A 14,685-nucleotide genomic window follows, 5' to 3' on the forward strand; every position below is an offset into this window, starting at 1 on the left:
GACCTGAAGCAGGGCTGTAATTTATAGCAGAAGTGCTTATGGGCCTCCTTGCACTCTGATGGGGTCCTAAATCTCTGCTATACCTCAGAGGTGCTCCTGTCCTGTGGGCTGGAGCAGGGGCAGACCCAGCACTGAGGCAGGCAGCTCCCAGATAACTACATTTTAGAGCCACCTTGGGTGCTTTTCTATGCCCTAAGTGATGCTTGTGACTGGGAAAATGTGAAGTGGCAGGAGATGATATATAACAGCTTGAGAAAACTCGTATTTAGTGAGGCAAAGGAAAGAAACCCCCAGGAGACTTCAAGGAAAGCCATGTTTTGATGCATCATCCTGCATCCAAGAAGATACACTTGGGAAAACCCAGATTTGGGTGTTGGGGCAGGCTGGGATGTAATTTGTCCAGGTACATCCCAGCAAGGGCAGATTTCCACGCAGCTGCTTCCCTGACCAGTGAGCAGAGCCATGAATCCATAGGCATGGATGCACCCTGACCCACTGCCTGCACTTTGCAAACAGGGGGAGCAACTGCAGCCTGTGCCAGCACTGCCTCTGGGCCTGGAGCTGCCTGGGAACTGCTTTTTACATGGGAACTTCTGGAAACAGAGGCTGTACTAATGGGAAAATCTGTTTGGTTTTGAAGGGCCGTAGGAAATCTTGGTGCTGCATCCACTTGCTTCCCTTTCTGGGATCCAAGGGGTTCACTGCAGTTGAAAAATGGTGCTATGGATTTCCTCAGCAGGAATAAGGGGCGAACTGGGCAAAGGGGAGCAGGGGTCTGCTTTTTGCTGCTGCTTCTTAAAACAAGCCTTAATGAAGGAAAAATACGTGCTCATATTTGTGGGGGTGACTTTGAAAGTTTGATGGTGATGTTTTGGAGTAGTGGCAAGGTCCAGCCATCACCTCTTAAACAAGCAGGATGTTGGAGGTACCCTTGCCATGTGCATGAAATTCCCAGTTCCCAGACCCTGCCCAACAAACCCCGTGTGATTGGCACTTTCTGCTTTAAGGTTATTATGTGCTTGTGCCCACGAGGGGACCAAACACAGCATATCCCTATACCCCTTCTAGACACCATTCCACTGGGGATGGACCTGCTGGCTGTGGGTTTGTTTGCTGGTGTATTTGGGCATAGGAGGGAAAATCAGGATGAATTAGTCATCCTCATTTTACCTCCCAAGGAATCAGCTTTCAGATGGGATTTGTCAGCAAGGGTTAGACGTGACTAAGAAGGGAGAGGGTGGTCAGAGAGCAGCAACCTCATGCGCTTTATTCATAGAATCACAGAATATGCTGAGTTCAGAAGATCATCGAGTCCAACTCCTGACCCTATGCAGGACACCCCAAGCATCACACCGTGTGTCTGAGAGCGATGCCCAAACGCTCCTGGAGCTCTGGCAGCCTTGGGGCTGTGCCCACTGCCCTGGGGAGCCGGGCAGTGCCTGACCCCTCTGGGGAAGAACCTTCTCCTAATATCCAAGCTAAACCTCCCCCGACTCGGCCGCCCGCCGTTCCCCGGGTGCTGTCACTGCGGATGAAGGGATCTGTGCTCCCTGGATTTCTCCCGGCGATCCCGCCGCGGCGCGGCGCGCGCGGGGCCGGGCGGAGTGGCGGGGGGCAGCCTCGAACCCGCGGTCCCCGGAGCCGCCGCCCCCGCCGCGCCGTGCGCGCGTCCCCTCCGCGAGCGGCGGCGCTGTTCTCGCGAGGGGGCGCAGGGCGGCGGGCCGGACCAATAGGAGCGCGCGGCTCGGGGAAGCGCGGCGGCTCGGCCAATGGGGTTGCGGGGAGGGAGGCGCGGGCGGCCAATGGGGGCGCGCGGCGCGGGGCCGGCGGGCGCGGCGGGCGGCGCGGGGCGCAGAGCGCAGGTGAGGTGCGGGCGGGGCGGGCGCCGCGCGGGCGGGACGGGGCTGCGCGTCCCGCCGCCTCCCCTCCCTCCTCCTCTGCCCGCTGTGGCTTCTCACCCCCCGCGCCGGGCCCCGAGCCCCCCGGCAGCCGTCCCCCGCCCGCGGGGCCCGTGCAGGCCGCTGCGGCGGAGGCTGGCGGGGAGCGCTCGCGGGCCGCCCCGTGTGGGGGCTCCCCGGGAGGTGCCGCGTGTCGCTGCCCGAGCAGAGCTCACGCAGCGGGGCCGGCTGTAGACTCCGGAGGGGTCTGTGCTCCCGAGCCGGGTCGGCAGCGAGGGGAGCTTAGTGTTTAACCAGGGTGCCGTGCTGGACTGCAGGAAGCTGAAGCTCGTTGTTTGGGGAGGTTTCAGGAGCGCGGGGTTGTGCGTGCGTGTGGTTTGGTGTCTCTTTCAAGTTCAGTGTGTGGGGGTCGTTCCTCAGCACGGCAGGGGTAATAGTTGGTTCCCAGGGAATCACAGAATGTTAAGGGATTGGAAGGAACCCTAAACTAGTCCCAACGCCCCCTGCCATGGGCAGGGACACCTCCTGCTAGACCCTGTTGCTCAAGGCCTTGAACACTGCCAGGCTTCAGGCAGCCACAACCTCCCTGGGCAACTTGTTCCTGTGTCTCACCACACTCTCAGTAAAGAATTTCTTCCTAATATCCAACCTAAATTTCCCCTCTTTCAATTTGTACTCATTACTCCTTGTCCTGTTCCTGAGGAAGGGCCCCTCTCCAGCTTCCCTGTAGGCCCCCTTCAGATACTGGAAGGTTGCTATGAGGGAAAGAGCACCTGCTGTCCTGTGTCTGAGCCCATGAAAGGCACAGTGCTCACAGCCCTGCCCCTGGCTCGTGTGTCCTCATAGTTCATAGAATATCCTGAGTTGGAAGGGACCCACAAGGATCATTGAAGTCCAGCTCCTGGACCTGCACAGCACAGCCCCAAGAATCACACCAAGAAGCAACCACTAAGTTGCCAGGCATTGCTTTCATGTATGCCTGGTGGGATGCAGAAGGTAAACCATATGTGATGTTTGGGGCTCTGGTGTTTTTCAGATCAGTAAGTTTGGTGCAGGAGAGGATAGCTGTCTTTAAACACTTCATGTGGAGCCTTCAGACTGTCCTTGAATGAAGTGATGATTAGCCCTTTCCCTTTACCCCAGGTCACAGGTCCTCTCTACCAACAGCAGGTCTCACTTCTCAGGTAAAAGAGGTGAAAATGACTGTGAAGATTTCTTACAGCACACCTTGGATGCAGAGCTCTGTTCCTGAACCTGAAGAGTGCTACTTGTTTGTCTCTCCTGGGCAAGATACTATGTTTTGGGTTTGGTTTTCCCAGAGTCATCATAAAGGGCACAAAGTGTACAGAGTAAATTGCTTTCCCTGTTTGGTCCCAACTGCAGGCAACAGCCAGACTTCTGTGACGTGATGCTGAAGCACCTTTGTGTTAAACCTTGAGCTGTGGATGCACTGAGTATTGGTATCTAATTAGCAACTACTGTGGAGTGTCAGGTGCCATCTGCGTGCCAACGTTATTCTAACCCAGAATATCTGAACAGCAAGTGGAGGGGTTTGAATTAAAAGTCCAGGTGCAAAGAAGGGCTGTTTCTCTTCTGCAATATGGTCCTGGTGTTTTAGGGACAGTAGTTATGGCACAGAGAGCAAAGAAACACCAGTTCCTGTGTACTTCACCACTGTTCACTTATGTTTTGTCTTAAAAAGGTTTCCTACCCCTTGGGAAAACTAACAAATAGAAAAAGCTTAAAATTGCTTGGAGAATGTACACGATTCTGTCATCTAAATCCCTAATGTTTCTGTGGTGCTGATATGACAGGGAATTCGGGGAGGGGGCAGGATATGGGGTTTCATTTAAGGAATTTCAAATGATAAACCAAATGCTCTATTTAATGAGGGTCAGTTTGCTACCCTCAGTGGGAAGTTAGTGCCCTGCTGAGTTGGGTGAGAGTCAGGTGTTTAAAATAAGTACTAAGTGTTTGGAAAGGAGGGAGGGTGGTAAGATGACAAAGCTTCCAGCTGAGTCAGTTACTCAGGACAGAGGGGGTTGAGACCACTGTGAGGAACTTATGGCAGATAAAAGGCAGTGTTGAAAAATATGTGATAGTATGTATTGGAAGAAATCATTAAAATGCCTACTCTTCAGTTGCAGGTTAAATAATGAACAGTGTAGAGAAGAGCTGTGTGCTCTTGTTTCTCCTTTCTCACAGCACAAGAGCAAATAACTGATTGTTATTGCCTTTAAAACTGAAAAAAAAAATTTTTGTCCAACATACATACTGTAAGGGCTCTTTGGGGGCATAAAAAGTTTGAACTTCTGCATGTCTACCTACAGATGAGATGAAGAAGAAAAGGTGCAGGACTGAAAGTCTTTATGGGAGGCAGAGGAGCATTGATTGAACGGTAGTAGAAGAAACAATAGGTTTGGAACATTGTTGTGTGGCCTATTCAGGAGCTTTTAGGTATTTGTTTTTAAGCTGGCCTATCCTGATTTCATCTGGTTTTAGAGTAACTAGGGTATGGAAGTTTTCCCTCTGTTAGGTATGATTAAATATTTATTATTGTGCTTTACAGGCTAGAGGATGAAAGTGTGCAGCAAATATTTGGGTTGTACTTGGTCACTTTCATTTGGAAAATGAAATTTTCATGGAAGATAAGGCAAGAAGAGACCTCAAGAGTTGACCCCAATGGTTTCTCAGGCTACTGGTGAGGGATAAGAAGGTCTCCAGCCTTTCTACTTTATGCCTGTCCTACTCTTCAAGATCCCCAGTATCAGTGTCTGCATCCTTAGAAGGCAGCTCATTTCAGTGTCTAATATCCTATAAATGTAATTGTGCTTTCCTTTAAAAACAAACAAAAATTTGACCACCTGCTCTTTGATTTCCATCTCTGCATTTCTTAATCAGCTCCCCTGTCTGTAACAGGGGGATTATGTTGCTGACTTCCTCTCTGAAATGCCTCTGTGTCTGCTGCTGCCAAGAGCCATGCAAGAGCTGGGTATAATTGCTTCTGCTCGCACACAATTCTCCAGGCCTGCAAAATGGGCCTTTTACTTATTCATTTTTATCTTAGTAGACAGAAGCTGCCACACTCTCTGGAGCAGCCCAGGCTTGGAGCCTGTTGGAAAAGCACTTTTGCCTCAGATCTTGGCTGTAGCAAGAGGAGAATTGCTGGCTTTCTCTTACCACTGCACTCTTCTGTCTACCCTCCCCAGGAAGCTGATCCTGACTCATCAGACTGAGTCTCTTGGGCACCCTCAGGTTGGAGCCTCTGTGAGAGGCCTGTGCTGAATTTCTTCCTCTTTGTTTCCTGTTTTGAGGAATCTTTCTGCAACTTGGGGAACTCTTGGTCCATCAGTTATTCTGAATGTAGTAGGTGAAGCTTTCCTTCTGCCCTCTGATGTCTTCCTCCTTTCTTTTTCCCACAACACTGGAAAAATCTGAAGTTTTTACCCTGTTTCTTGAACTTAATTAATTAGATGACACAAATCATGTCAACATGTGAAGTACAATAGACACTTCCACGTGCTGGTTGGAGTATTTCAGCTTTGTGTCTTTACGAATTTAGTACAGTAAAATGTTTATTGTGGCCACATTTGGAGTAGAATAGGTACAGCATTCTTCCTTAGATAGTGTTGTAGTGCTCTTGAGAAGTTTTTAGCATTTCTTAAGTAATAAATCATCAATTATAATCAGTCTGAATAGACTTAAGAAACTGTCATCCTTCCTATTTTCTTTCTGGCTTAAATTCAGTTAACTTGTACAATATATAGTGCTTATGTGTGGTTTTGAATGTTGGGGAAACATTAAACTGGGGTTTAATGGAGTCATAGTCTAATGCAGCAGCTTCTATTGATAAGTCATCAAAGTTGTTTTAGTGAAGAGCCTTTTCAGTCCTGGCTTTTAGCCCAAGGTCAGTCTAGTTTCACCGAAGTTAATTTAATTTCTGACGTATTTTCTTTCCTTTAGGTGTCAGTTGTCGCTCCTTCCCCAGCCAGACATGAAAGTCTGCCATCACTCTGCTCATTACTGTGGTAGCAGTTTCCATCTTGCACAGCAGCCTGAAGAGTCAGACTGCAGTCTTTTGACTGTAGTAAATTCTGTCAGGGCGGAGACAAAATTGTTCGTGCTGTTACGAAAATCCGAATATTCAATCTAAATATTTGAATTCTGTCACTTAGAAAAAGCTGTTTAGTGTTGGCTCTCTAAGTTTTGAATTGTCCCTTCCAGTGTTTGGTTATAATCACAAGTTATAGGTACTTCTAACTTGCTCCAAAATAACTAGTTTATTCTGTACTTGCTGAATTGAGTTCAGTCTCACAGAGTTGTTGCAATTGCCCTGCACGGGCAGATTTATGGGACAGACCTTACAAAGTATTGGCGTGGTGTCTGTGGCTGAGATGTGCAGATTTGGGAGCAGTTCTCTAGCACTGATTCTTCATGCTTTCTGTTTCAGCACTCTGAGAAGTCAGTGCTTCTTACACTGCCGGCTTTTTATCTTGGTAATGAAAAGAGGAAGTGGACCAGATCGGATCAAATCAGGCTGATGTCTGTGCTGTTCTCGCAGTCACCGCTCCCAGAGGAGCTGATCAGTTCGTAGCTGTACAGAATGTGGCTGTTCTGGTCAGTGTCTGCCAACAGAGGCTGTTCCTGGCAGGGGTGCACCTGAGTTATCGCAAGTAAACACTGGAAAGATGTTCTGTACTGCATTGCAGGGCATGAAACTGCTTATTTCCAGCCTCCTCCTCCCTGTTCCGCTCCATCTCGGTGGCACGCTAATCTGGGCAAACAAATCCGGTCTCTGCTATCTCACCTGATTAGGAAGTCAGTGCAAATACGATCCCTGCCTCCCCCAGCAGCTCCCAGCTTCCCAGAAGTGTGTGGGGAGTGGTTGTGAAATTCTCCCTTCCTGGATGCCGGCTGGTGGGGTTTGTCCTGGCACCCAGGCGGGAGGGATGGGTTTCTCTCTCTAACTGCATATGTCTGAATGAATCATCATGCAGTGCTTTTAAATCATTTGGCCAGACAGAGGAAGGCACTGCTACTGGTGGTTGTACTTGGGAATGGTGGCGAGACTGAGAACGTGAGGAATGTTCAAACTGTGCTGTAAAATTGCTTTGGTGTGGTTGAGGGGTACCAAGAAATACTTGAATTGCAGGCTACTGTTGGTTTGTAAAAATCTCTGTTTTCTTCTCAGTGGGCTCCCTTGAACCAGATAGTCACTGATTTTACTTTGGAGTAAAAGATAAAGAGCTGGAGCTAATGCTTGAAATCTAGTTCACCTTATTTCATCCCAGGAGGCCCTCTGGTTTTGGGTGCACATGCTATGAGAGAAAGGCTGTACTGGAGATTTCCATCTCCAGCACCACAGATGTCCGTGATCTTCAGTGGCTTTACAGAGGTGCCCAGTGCTCCTCTCATGTTGGTGTTTTAGCTGCAAGTCATGATTTGGTGTGTGAAGTTGAGGGTGTGGGTTTAATATTTCATTAATGTGGACACAACTGCAGCCACATGTCTTTGTGCACAGTGATCCCAAGCACATACGCTCATGTCCTTTCTGTAACAACTGCACGATGCATTAATGCCTTTGTCTGGTACAGCCCTTGCCTCATGCTCTATAGTTTATTTAATTATTCTCTCATTGGATCTGTGCAAGGAATTCTCACACTGGTAAAACTCTCTGCAGGCATTGAAATTAGACACGGGTCTTCTGCATTGGAACAAAGTGTACTTCTTTTGACTGGGGGTTAATGACATATGGACTAACACATTTTAATATCTAGTTATGGCTGTCTATGTGCATCTATAGCCCTTAACCTCATGGTTTTGTGTGTTTTTAGCCCTCCTATATTCCTATTGTGCATATCTATGCATCTGTTTATAATATATAAAAATACAGAATGATAGAATGGGAAGGAATCCATAAGGATCGGGGAGTCCAGTTCTCTAAGCTATTTATTTATGTGTGTATGCAAGTAGTTTATAGCTAAATTAACACTAAATTCTCCTTGAGACTTCTCTGCTTTCACCCTCCTTTGCATTAAGGCAATATATGAACTGTCATATGGCACCTGCATCCCACTTCTGACAGGTCCATAAATTGTAGTCCTGCAAGGGAAAGCTCTCTGAGACCACTTGAAAGGATTTCCTTGACGTTTAATGCTTGGGGAGGACGGACAGAGCATCCTGTTCTAGAAGACCTGCTCTTGCTGGCCTGTCTGTGACCCCACAAGTGTGGAAACAGTTTATAGCTGATCAGGAATTTTCTCTCTCTCTCCAAAGTGTGTCTTGAGTGAGACCTGCGGCAGAGATGGACACGGACGGCTTTGGGGAGCTGCTCCAGCAGGCAGAACAGCTGGCAGCAGAGACAGAGGGGATCTCGGAGCTGCCTCACGTGGAACGGAACCTGCAGGAGATCCAGCAGGCCGGGGAGCGGCTGCGCTCCCGCACCCTGACCCGCACCTCCCAGGAGACGGCCGACGTGAAGGCGTGAGTGTGGGCACTGGCACTGCCATCCCGTGTGGGGCACTGGCACTGCCATCCCGTGTGGGGCACTGGCACTGCACCCCCCGTGTGGGGCACTGGCACTGCCATCCCGTGTGGGGCACTGGCACTGCACCCCCTGTGTGGGGCACTGGCAGTGCCATCCCCGTGTGGGGCACTGGCAGTGCCATCCCGTGTGGGGCACTGGCACTGCACACCCAGTGTGGGGCACAGGCACTGCATACCCCATGTGGGGCACTGGCACTGCAAACCCTGTGTGGGGCACTGGCACTGCCATCCCGTGTGGGGCACTGGCACTGCACCCCCTGTGTGGGGCACTGGCACTGCCATCCCGTGTGTGGCACTGGCAGTGCCATCCCGTGTGGGGCACTGGCACTGCAAACCCTGCACAGAGGGGGGAAGCTGCTTACGGGGTTTAGTTTCTAACAGGTGGGGACTCCTGTGAGGAGGGTGTGCCTGGGAGAAATACAATGACTGCAAAGCTGGTATTTAGTTAGTGTGGTGTGTCATGGTTTGAAACCCCCAAAATCCAATTCTTGAGTCCAAGCCCTCCTCCCACAACTCACCCCAGTGTGAGGGGGGGTTTCCAGACACAACACAAGACTCAATATGGGGGGAAGGGAATTATATTACAATTATTACAGAAATAAATATTATAATACATTATATACGCAATCCTAACTATCTCTCCTATGATAAAGCAATATTTACATTGGATCAAATATCTTTTCCCTCCAATAAAAGTCCAGAAGGGAAGAGGGAAAGATCCTTTCCACATTCAGGGCAGCAGTGTCTCTCCTCTCCAATGCAGCAGTCGTAGCTGGATTGTTGTAGCTGGATCTCTTTCCATTACACACAAGGGGTCTCCTCTCACCCCTCTCGGCCCTTCGGGGGGAAAACACGTTTTTTCCCCACCACAGGGTTTTTTTGTTTAATTTTTTTTTTCCCCTCCCACCTTTCTCATACTTCCAAAAAACAACAGAGTAATTGAAGGATTTATTTGAGTAGCTGCCATTCTCGATTTTGGGCACTAAAGCCAAAATGTGCATACCTTGCTCTGGCTGCTGCTGAAGGTGTTTACCAACACGGTGTGCATTTTTTCTGTCTGGAAGGATTTGGCTGCTGTGCAGCACTGCAGTGGAACAGCAGAAAGAGTTCAGCAGGCTGAGGTGGTTGGATAGACACACAGGGCTTTTCTAAGTTTGGTTTTGTGCAGTTTTTATGACATGTCTGGGAGCACTGTCTGTACGTGGCTCGCTGCTGACCTAAATATTGGCAATGAGTCTGGGCTGGGAGTTCTGTCTGTTCAATACTAATTTCATATCTGTACAATTTCTTCCTTATAGGTCTGTTCTTCTGGGGTCTAGAGGGCTTGATATATCTCACATTTCTCAACGGCTCGAGAGCCTGAGTGCAGTCACTACGTTTGAGCCTCTGGAACCTGTGAAGGACACTGACATCCAGGTAGGGACATTTGTGACGTGTGAACTACACTGTGCTGGTCACTGCCATTCTTGTGTTGTGGTTCAAACCTGTTCTTAGGCCTCTGTGGAGATGCTCTTGCTCTGTGTTTAATTCACTGGCTAGAGGAAATGCAGAGGAGAGATGTTGCTTTCAATGGTGAAAGATGTTTGAGTTAACTGTCAGAAGCAGCATTCAGTATCAAGGTAGCAGACATGTATTTTAAGATCCAAATTCTTGCTGAAGTCAAGAGGAACTAGGTACATACTTACTTTCTTTGTGGACCTGTCTTGGTTGACTTTGCAAGCCTAAATTGCCCAGGGATGCTTCTCCCTCATAGTTTTGAGACCTATTTTAATGTCTAATTGGAAAATCACATGTGGAACCACTTGGCAATTTTGAGGTGTTGGAATAGGGGCCATTTAAATCAACAAGCAGAAGAGGTGAGTATAGCTTTTTTCTTTCACTGTATCTCAGATGTCATAACCTTGTCTTGGTGGTAGACCAAATTTGCCATGTTTCATATGCTTTACCAGGTGATTTAATCTTGTAAATTTTCCTGTAGATTGTCTCCCTGGGTGTCTTAAAAATTCATGTGAACCATCTATTTTTGCTTTCTGGCCGTCGCCTGCCCCTGTAGAGTATCTTCCTGATGAAATCTGCAGGATTCATTACTCGGTTAAGGGCTGGTAATGGAATCAGCATTGTGGGTTGCATTGAAGGTAGCAGTCTGAATTACTGGTTAATCATTTTAAAGTTTATCTTCTCTCCTTACTGGCAGACGACTAAATTATGAGGGTCAAAAGAGTTGTAAGCTCTTCTTTTTTTTTTTTTTTTGCAGGAGTAGTGTGCTCTAAACTACTTAACTTCAAGAGGGGAAGGGATGCATGTGAAATTACCCCATTTTATGTAATATATGTTTTATTTTAGCATTTGGTGCTGTCCATTTTGGGTGAATGGGCCCTTAGTTTAGTCTCATTCTGGTGTTAGGAGCCCTGTGGTCTCGTGTCTTCAGGCAGACTTATTTAATCCCAGTTCTCTAAGGCCTGCCTTCACCAAAAATGAGTGTGCTCTGGAGACTTTATCTATTGCCTGATCATAGAGTGAGAGCTCTAAACCACTGGCATTGTTCACTTTCTGTCTTTTCTCATTTTGTTCCTTTATTCCAGTTTGTGATGTTGTTGTATTTCTAATTGGTAGTGTTAAACTTTGTACAAGTCTTCCTTGACCTCATTCTGTCTAGATTTTTTTTTTCAAGAACTCTTGCCTCTTTTTTCTTTTTCTTTAGAGTTTACTACTGTTGCTAATTCTTCTTTGATTTCTGGTGTTTTTCCTTTCTGCTTTAAGAAGAATCTTTTTGTGGATTCTCAAGCCCAGAAGCAGTGGAGCGCTCGCTCTTTCAATCTGAGATTTGTGGCATGTAAGAAAATAGATAGCACTGCTTGATAATCACATTTTATATTATGACTGGTTATCTAACTAAAATGTGAAGGTTTTCTTCTTTCTTAATTATACCAGATCTCAGGGCCTAATTTGTTACCATGATTCTGGTGATCCCAGAATGTTTTCTCCAGTATATTTTTTTTAATCACCCTTGTCAATATTTGAATGTATCCTCCTGTTCAGGAAAAGCTTCCAAGTTTAACATAAAACCGCTGGTAAATTGTAAATCAATGTGTTTAAGTGGCCAAATCAGCCAATGAGATTCAGCCCTTTCTTTAGGAAAACAGCTTAAAAGTACAAATGAGAAACAGGGTTAAAATCAATCATTTAAATCAAAGTTCCCTGTTTGCTCTTTTGCATCATGATTAACACTGGTGGTTTAATCAGTGATCACTCTAACGACTCATCTCTTAGGCCTAATATTCACGTGCTTGGAATCTTAAATTTTTTTTGCAGGCCATGTGCAGAGAACATTCATAGTCAATTAGCTAAGAGTGATTTGCAGTGGGAAGCATGGCTAGGGGCTCCCTTTTAGACCATCTTGCAGGCACATGAGTGAAGTGTGAGTTCTGAATGTTTTGTCCCTGCTCGTTTTTGCAGTTCACAGGTGCAGTGATTTTTATGTTGTCTTGCAGAACATCATCCTCTGCTCTGTCTGAGGATATTTGCAGTCACATCTCAAGCTGTCTGGCTGGTGTCAACAGTGCTCTGTTACCTGACAGTTACTTGCTTAGAATATGGACAAGTCTCTGCACTCATCTGTAGGTTCTGGTATCAACACTTTCAGGGTAGTTTGTTGCTAGTTATATAAGACACTGCTGACTGTCCTCTAATTAGCTCTATTAATAAAGAAAGTCTTAAAGTTATTTGGTGCTTTAGATAAAGATGTGCTACAAAAGCTTCCTTCTATGTTACTTTTTCTTATACCTTCTGATGATGGGATTTGTTTTCCTTCTTCCTAGATAATTAGTTTTATAAGGCTCCTTCAGAGGTTTTGTGTTTATTTTGGGCCAGATGTAACTGTCTCTTTGCACTGTGTAGAATCCCTCCTCCATAAGTTGCTCCCATTGTTTCTGGAAGGCAGAGTGAACAGTGATAAAAGGGAGGGATCTGTTTATTTCTTTAGGAGGCTTTACTCTGCTGTTACTCAGTATTTACGCAGACATGCTGGAAGGTTTTAATTCTGTGGATTGGGAAGGGCTGTTCTGTTCTGCATCAGGTCCTCAGCCTGTGCTTTCCAGCATAACCATTACTCTTTAACCAGCAAAAACTTCTTCATAAATCCTTAATGAAGTTGTTCTCACTTCATCATCAGTGTTACAGGCTCAGCTCTCCTTTCTCAGTCCTGTCTTTTCCTCGTGCTCAACACACACACTTGCAACTCTGTGTAGATTGCAGCAAATTTATTTAACCTTAAATCCTGTCTGAAACTTTTGTAGAGTCTTTAATTATTCTTTTATATGTGGAGGAGATCATCCTGAGGCATGAAGTCCCAGGGTGCTGATGGAAAACATTCAGAAAGTGTGAAGAGAATTTAGGAATTCACCTAAATAGATTTAGGAATTCACCTTAATATAAGTCTCAACTTGGGTTAACAAGCAGGAGGGACTTTCTGTACGGAACCTCTTCAAATGGCACACTATAGTGCTGACTAAAAAGTGCACCAAATTGCAGCTCAATTAATTATCTGAATTATTTATCAGTTGTAAAATGTAGATTGCTTGCACATAAAAGGGTTGTGAGTCCAGGAAATGTCTCCCACTAGAGCAGTAGGCCGGGAAGATTATGTAAAAGATTCTGGGCTTGCCATTGAATTATAGGAATTTGTATTTTTCCTCTCTCATTTCAAAGCTTGTGTTCTTAAATTGCATGCAGCACAACAAACACTTCTTGCAGTAAATTCAGTTCATAATAATTCTTGTGTCAAGAATTTTTACAGATCAAGATTTTTCTGGGGCATTTTGGCAAAACCTTTTCCAAATTGAACGTGCTACTCAAGTGATTCTCGATGTCATATTTGGCACTATTTATTTGCTTGGGTCTTTTTTTTGTTTCTTTGTGTCTTTTAAAAATCCCAGGTAAGGGTTGATCATGGAAGTCTGTATCCCAAAGACAGGCCATGTGCACATAAACTGATTTGGGTACCTGGGAAGGGTTAGTTGCAGGATCCAGGTTTGATTCATGCCTGCTAAGATAGTTTGCCTGGTTACAGTGTATGTTTATGCTTTACTCTGGGCCGTGGTTTTGAACATGTCACATTGGCTTGATCCTAGATTTTGCCCCCCTCCCTGCTTGTTTTGAAAGGTCTAAGCCCAAAATCACGGTGGTAAATGTAAGAAATGGCTTTGCTCTCACTTTTCAAGCTTGTTCCAGCTCTGTGCAGATTTGAGAAATGAATGCTAGAAGCAGACATGAGCTCTCCTTGTGTGCATTGCTCATCTGCTTAGGAGGTTTGAGGTGAAGGCCTGGCTCCATCACACTGAAGGGAAATTTTGTTGAATTATCTCATTTGTACAACAGTTTCACCTTGACCTTCTGATCTGGGCAGAAATGAAATGAAAGGTTGCATAGTAGGGTTTGGTTTTGATTTCTGGGTGTGGATGTTCAGAGTATTGACTGAGTAACTCTCTGGAGGTCCAGATACAGAAATAAGAGCTTTTATCTAAATGAGGGCAGAGGGTTAGACTGAAATCCATCCAAGTGGCAATGGAGACAGTCTGAAATTAAGTATCTGGGATATTTTCAGGCTTTTCAAAATACCATGAACAGGTTCTGCATCAAAGGTAGCTTTGAATTCTGCTTTAGTATTGGTAGAATCTGGGTGCCAGGATGCTTGTTCCAGCACTGTGTGTTCTGTTTGTGTGTATGTAAGCATATGACTTGTTAGAGTAAGAGTTTTTAAATTACACCAGGTACTGAAAGGGTGTGTTACTCAACAATCTAGCTCTTACTGCTGTTCTGTATTACCATTTGTGATGTACTTTGTGGTATCTGCTAGATTAATACCAAAGCCTGTGGGTAATCTACTAGAGGGTAACTAAAATCAGAGTTTATAAATGGAAATGCTGACACAACCTTAAAGGGGCAGCCTCAAGTGCTGCTCACCATCCATTGTTTGCATTAGCTTAGCCTGAAAATGCATTTTTCCTTTTGCAGATTTTGTCCTTTCCCATTTGCCAAACATTGATTTCTCCCCCCGCCCCCAAGTCCTTCAGTTCTAATGGAGCTTGAAATTAAGGTGGCTTTATTTTCCTGTCGCTTCCCTGTTCACCCAAATCGATGGTGCCAGCACAGCTGTGGGGGCCTTTTAACCATCGCAGAGCCACGATGGGCAGTGCAGGAGGACAACCTTCCACCTCGGTTTTTGGGGTTGCTGTTGGTTTCT

General features: G+C 46.1%; 1 protein-coding gene across 4 annotated transcripts in view; it reads left to right on the forward strand.

Moving 5' to 3' along the window:
- Positions 1 to 1,817: 1,817 nt before the first annotated feature.
- Positions 1,818 to 14,685, forward strand: part of NUP93 (nucleoporin 93) — a 77,247-nt gene continuing 64,379 nt past the window's right edge. The window contains exons 1-3 of one of the 4 annotated variants that reach the window (XM_032701357.1): positions 1,818 to 1,862; positions 8,175 to 8,381; positions 9,743 to 9,860. In XM_032701357.1, coding sequence (XP_032557248.1) covers positions 8,203 to 8,381; positions 9,743 to 9,860 — 297 coding nt within the window. In that variant the 5' untranslated portion in view covers positions 1,818 to 1,862; positions 8,175 to 8,202. Of the gene's footprint in view, positions 1,863 to 2,754; positions 2,895 to 4,197; positions 4,297 to 8,172; positions 8,382 to 9,742; positions 9,861 to 14,685 lie in introns of those variants that run through there. The other 3 variants (XM_032701355.1, XM_032701356.1, XM_032701358.1) reach the window with 3 other exon arrangements.

The sequence above is a fragment of the Chiroxiphia lanceolata genome, chromosome 13 (assembly GCF_009829145.1).
Source record: "Chiroxiphia lanceolata isolate bChiLan1 chromosome 13, bChiLan1.pri, whole genome shotgun sequence".
NCBI classification, from domain to species: Eukaryota; Metazoa; Chordata; class Aves; order Passeriformes; family Pipridae; genus Chiroxiphia; species Chiroxiphia lanceolata.